This window comes from Sardina pilchardus, chromosome 12 (genome assembly GCF_963854185.1).
Source record: "Sardina pilchardus chromosome 12, fSarPil1.1, whole genome shotgun sequence".
Lineage (NCBI taxonomy): Eukaryota > Metazoa > Chordata > Actinopteri > Clupeiformes > Clupeidae > Sardina > Sardina pilchardus.
The window spans coordinates 8,559,030-8,565,129 of record NC_085005.1 but is presented as its reverse complement, the minus strand read 5'-3'; the positions used below and the strand labels follow the sequence as shown (position 1 = coordinate 8,565,129).

General features: G+C 45.0%; 1 protein-coding gene across 1 annotated transcript in view; it reads right to left on the bottom strand.

Moving 5' to 3' along the window:
• Positions 1-56: 56 nt before the first annotated feature.
• Positions 57-6,100, bottom strand: part of cdc42bpab (CDC42 binding protein kinase alpha (DMPK-like) b) — a 71,033-nt gene continuing 64,989 nt past the window's right edge. Inside the window, 2 exon segments of the mRNA XM_062550401.1 lie at positions 57-3,298; positions 5,137-5,211. Of these exon segments, the coding sequence (XP_062406385.1) occupies positions 3,167-3,298; positions 5,137-5,211 (207 nt within the window). The 3' untranslated portion in view covers positions 57-3,166.

Below are 6,100 nucleotides of genomic sequence, written 5' to 3'. Positions count from 1 at the left end.
TATTAAATGAAAGCACAAACATGGTAAACATCAAGAACAACAACTGGAGTCACATCTTTAATATCCCTCCGCTTTTATTGAATTACATCGGAGTCAGGTTAATATAATAATTTCTCCACAAACATGTGGCGGCCAGTTTCATACATTATTCGGTTGACCTACCACCTTAAATATCTCTGTGCAAAAAAAAAAGAAAAAAATCTACCTGTGTTGGACAACCCTCATAGAACCTTGCCCAAAGCTCATCACTTGAGTGAATTTAATTTTTGCGTAACAGTATAACAAAACCGAACCCCAAGAAATGATTACACCTATGACATGCAAAAAAAACTGTACAACTTATTACAAGGTAATTCCTTAAAAAAAGGTGAGTGAGCGAAGACAAACTGAAGTTTCAAAGGCAATTTCTCTTCAGAACAATCCCCTCTAAAATGTCTACTGTGTCCTCTTCCAAACCAAACCCCTCCAGTCAGTGATGGCCTGCGAGCCCTTTTAAAAAAGCTCCTATAGTGTGCCACTTTAATAAAACTTCCAGATGCTGTCATTTTGGTCAAACACAGCTGCCCCTCAGAAGTACTCAGACATGCTAGTGTTAGTGGGGGTCAGACTAACCTGAGAAGGGTGCTAGTCAAAGACTTGCCATCCATTTGCCTTTTCTCCATACCTTCCATGTATGCAAGAGCTCATCTCTTCACATTCAACAAATTCTATGTATGTGGGCAGGGGAGGGTAAACATGGGCATATCTATACCCAAGCGTACAAATAGGGGCTTCAAAAGACTAATTCTACTGCATCCAGCTGGGCTTTTTGGTAACAATAAAATCATGACCATTATATGGAGTGCATTACACCCATTTATAACTGAGATGATAATGATTGTGCAGTTTTTAAAGTTTGTGTGGTAGTCCCATTTAGAAATCACAGGATTACAATAGTCATTGTTAAAGACAGTACTTCCACAACCCTCCTTTCCAGATTAGCATTGTTGACGTAATTACAAGACATTGTTTAAAAGTGGATAAAAACACAACTCGATGGATGAAAACAAACCTATATAAGAGAACTCCCCAGTTACCTTCAAGTTTATGAAAGAATGTCATTTCTTGGACAGTTTGGTCTGTTGTCTGTAGTAATGAGTTTAAGGAATGTAAATTCACATTGGTCGTCTTGGTAGAATATTAGAATACAGAGGGTTGTTATGAACAACAAAAGTGGTACATTCCGATGCCCCTCTCTTCATTCTCTTCAAACTAGAGTCTATTACTGTAGTCGTGAATATAGCTAGGTCCCATCATTTAAACATAGGTCAAACTAGTCCTTCTGCTAAGGTCCGACAAACACCTATGAGCATTCTGTCAAAAAATTCAAGTACACCAAGCCTTAACAATGCATCTGCAGTGGTCATGACAACAGTCAAAAAATTCCCACAGTGAGCAGTTGGTTTTACATAATTTTTTTTACAAGTGTCTTTTTTACAATTCTGTGGCAATTCCAAACTAACCAAACAATCTTATATAACTTTTTGTGTGGTCACGTAACATTTTTTTCCAGTTTCCAAAACTGTTGACAAGGTGAAACATCAAGATGTCTTACTTGTGCACAATGTCAGACTAGTCTAGCGCATGTGGAAGGCGATGCACATTCGGTAATATCAGTAACAATCGCTGCGAGGAAAGTTTAGCATCTGAAGTGGAAGAGCCAAAGAATTGACAGTACGTGCAAGTGGAAGGTAAACATACGGAAACATTGTAAACTGTTATGCATAATTAAAAGGTTTTCCTCCGTGACTTGACAGAGAGAGAAAAAAAACAAAACATTCCACCAGTCTGAGAATTAAATAAAAACAATTCTAAAATGCAAAAGGAACAAAAAAAAAAAAAAAACAGAAGATGCATCAAACAAAAACAGAGAAAGTGGTTTTAAAAGACAGCCTTGAGTGACTCCTCTTCTGGATATTCTCAAGAACAGAATGAGTGTCATCCCTTCTCATAGTTTTTTCCCGCTGTTCTATAATATTTTCTTATTATCATATATTATACTCTACTTTTTAATGTATGTACATCACTGGATATGTGGGCGTGTCCGTGATGCAAAGGGCTGTGCTGATTGGTCTAAAACTATAGGAAGGAGATTGACTCGCGTAAAAGTAGGAGTGGTCATTATGTTTGATATCTTGACAGGCGTCGTCCATAGCATCCCTAAGGTTCTATAGCAGGAAGACAGCAGACTGTGGGTGAATGCAGTGTATGTGTGCATGTGTGCGTCTGTCTATGTAGTTGCAATGGGTAAGTAAGTGTCAGTCCATGTTAGGCAGTTTAAGCTTTTTTTCTCTCTTGCTGATGAAACAAAGGCGTCGTACTTGCACACATCGCTGTGCTGAGGAGATAGAATGAGATGAGGTGGCATTTGTGTTGCGTTAACAGTGAAACCCCCCTTTTACTTTGGCCAGTTGGTTCAGTCTGCAAATCACAGGCCAAAGGGGTGTTGGGGGGACGCAGGTGCTGATTGCTGTCGTTTCACTTTGTGGGGTCTCAGACGGGGTAATAAATAAGGGGTTCACCCCCCAAATGATATTATGTACAGATACCATTCACAGAGTGTAAAATCTCCCCGTCTCCAACAATGGGATGCGTTGTCCTGTTGGTAGCCAAGGGACTTAAGTTCAAGACCACCAAATATGTGATTCAATTTCATCTCTGTCCCAGTTCCAGTTACAAAGCAGGTCTGTAGAAAGAGGGGCAGGGGAACTATTTTTTCCTTGCACAAACACACACTCTTGCTCACACTCACACACACAAACACACACACACACACACACGCAGACACACAAATGCGTCCATCTCGATACGCATACACACTCATAGCATAATAACAGTGGCCTCTCCCTACTGGGGGTGGCGTGGCATGGCTGGGGTGGGGGTTGCGGGGTGTGTGTGGAGGGGGGAGTGGTCTGTTAAGCGCCTTTAAGACAGAGGGCAGAGCTTGGAGTGCTATTGGCGAAGAACACAACAAGGAAGTGGGCAGGAAGGACAGTGGGAGGGGTAGGAGTTCTGTGGAGAGAGAGACAGAGAGATAGAGAGAGAGAGGTAGAGAGAGAGGTGGGGAAGGGTTATTATGGGATGGAGTTTGGGGGGTGGGTGGTGTCCAGGAGCGCGTCGTGTCCCCTCATGTGTCCCAGGCGGTGCGATCTGTGCTCTCTAAGGAGAGGGACTTGGTCTTGTGCGGGGAGGCCGGGCTTGGAGGGCTGCTGAAGGTGGAGCTGTTGGAGGCCGTGGAGTGACGCGGAGAGTCCGAGTCCTGGAGGAGGAGGAGGAAGAGGAGGAGGAAGAAAAAAAGACATTTAGGGACATTTAGTTGAGATGACACCGATAGGAGAGAGAAGAGGACAGGGAGGAAATGAAAGAAGCAGGAGACTCCACAACAACAACAACAACAAAAAGACACAGAGAACGTTCCGGAACTCCTGAAGTCTACATTCCAGGGCAGTTTGGTTGGCTAGAACCTGCCCGTTCATGGTTGTATCAAGAGTGGAAAATTGGGTTCTCAAACTTAATAGAATCCCAATACACACAGCAGACAGAGAGGACACCGGTGAAGCGTGAAATGTCTCTGCCTCATTTCATTAGCGGAGCCTTGTGGTGGTGCATGGCATGGCCTTCATCTGTTCATGCACTTCTCCAGGTAGCAACAGCTGAATACATTCACCCTGTTCCAGCTGACATGCTCTTGTCAAAACAATTCCACACACAACTGAACAGAGGGCGACGAACGCTCACTGGTTTTGCTACATCAAAGCTTTTCAACATTGCTGCATTTGTTTTTGCTTTTTCACAGACATTTTGCATTTGCCCCTGTCAGTTAAATGGCCCGGCTGTCCCTTAAATGTTTTTGTATTTATCACTTTACAGACATGACATATGCAGCAATTTCAGTTCTGGAAGATTTACCCAAATGTAAGCTTAACTTCCTTTATTTAAAAAGCTAGACAATAAGCAATATTGCACGTTTTGCCCAATTAAAAGTTGCAACATATTGTTTTTGATGTCAAAATCAGCTTCTAGGTGTACCATAATGCTCTGTGACACCAATATTTCTGTGATTCAATCTGATAATTTGTTTCCAATATTTTGTTGTTTGTTGGAAGGGAAATGCAAATTCATGCAATCAAAAACTGACAAACATTTTCACAGGAATATTGGGAAGCACTATTGTTTCAGCTTCAGCTTCACACATTATTTCTGTCTAGGGACAGTATTGGTGCACTATTTTGACACCAAAAAATACATGTTGCAGTGTCATGCTACTTTTGGAGAAAATCTCAATGTGTTGAGGGGACATGTAGAATCAGGGTACATACACATGCTTGCTTATCAATCATCTGAATTACAAGTTAACACAAGGATAGCACACACACACAGCAAGTAGCTACTTCCGTAAAGTGATATGGGTAACATACATTCACTGTGTGTGTGTATCTGTGTACGTGTATGTGTCCATGTCTGTGCGTGCATGTGTGTGTGTGTGTGTGTGTGTGTATGTGTGTGCGTGCGTGCGCGTGTGTGTGTGTGTGCTATATGTATAAACGTGTGTATGGAGACACATGCAAAGTCCACAACACTGAAGTAAAAGCTGCTCCTCTATATCCATCACTACTCTACGGCGCAACCTATCAGCACTCCTCAAGCAATCCTACTGGTTGGAGTCTCTGATGGGCATCTGGAGAAGCCAATGGGATCGAGATGGGAGCAAGGGGGAATGCAGACTGTGGATGGGAAGCTTGCCATTCCAAACACAAACCCACATATCAGAGCCACAGGTGGAGTGAAATGTGTGTGTGTGTGTATGTGTGTGTGTGTGTGTGTGTGTGTGTGTGTGTGTGTGTGTGTGTGTGTGTGTGTGTGTGTGTGTATATATATATGTGTGTGACCAGTCAACAAGCGAGCCAGCCAGCCACGGAGTCCAAGGCCTACCAGGCGATGAGCCTGTGATCACTAGGGAGGGCATGGTAGGGATGGACTGAGGGCTTTGCAATGGACAACGAGGGATTGGACGGCCAAGACAGGCAATGGGGGAGGCTTTGGAAGTGTGTTTAAGGTGTGTGTGTGTGTGGGTGTGTGTGTGCGTGTTGACTTTACCTTCATCTTACTAAGCAAGGTCCTTAAAGCTCTTTTCAGATCGGGGGTCTTCTCAGAAGGCGATACGGTCTGCCACTGAAGAGGAGAGTTAACACTTTGAGCTAACAGATACAGCGGTGGAGGTGGTGGTGGTGGTGGTGGTGGGGGAGGTAGGGGGGAGGGTGACGAGGATGGCTGGTGGTCGTGGTGTGGTGTGGTGGTGCGGCGTGGCATGGGACTCCACATGCTTGGGAGGAGGGGAGAAGGGAGGGGGGGCACATTCGGATCTTGGGGTTGGGGGGTGTGGGGGGGGGGTCAGGCCAGGGAGCAAGGAGCATCCTGGGAGCAGGGTGGGGCGAGGATGGGGTCAAAGCGTCAGACCTCAGCCCAGGTTTCTGGCCATGACATGGGGTGCCTCTCATTTAGTGTTTTATACACCCTCCCTTCCTTCCTCGATCCTCGTCCTCACTGATCTAGATAAAGAATGATGGGCCGGCAATAGTAGGATAGTCTATCCACTCCAGTGCTAGTTATAGATCAGTGGGAGAGCCCCTCGAGGATCGAGGAGAGATGTTGAGAGGCACCCATGGAGAGGAAAGGCCAGACGACACAGCCAGTGTGGAGCTGAGAGGAGGGGGAGGGTCGGAGGAGAGCAGCCCAGGTGATGTACTGTACTGTAGGAGGCTGGTCAGGAGATATTGGGGGGGGGGGGGGTTGGAGGTCAGGGCGTGAATGTAGCGAGGCCGTGTGGGAATGACAAGGCAGACGGAGGTGAGACAGGAAGTGGTTCCTGTCACTGATGAGGTGCTCTTCAAGCGAGGGTTGGTTGCCACAAAGTCTTTCAAGAATGGCCAGAAGTGCTGCCCCTCAGCCCATCAACAGCATGAAATACCAGATGTGTCATAAACCTAATCAACGACGTAATCCTGATCATCGTCTCTCATAGTTTTGCCACGTAAAATGAACTGCTCCGCAAAAAAACCCC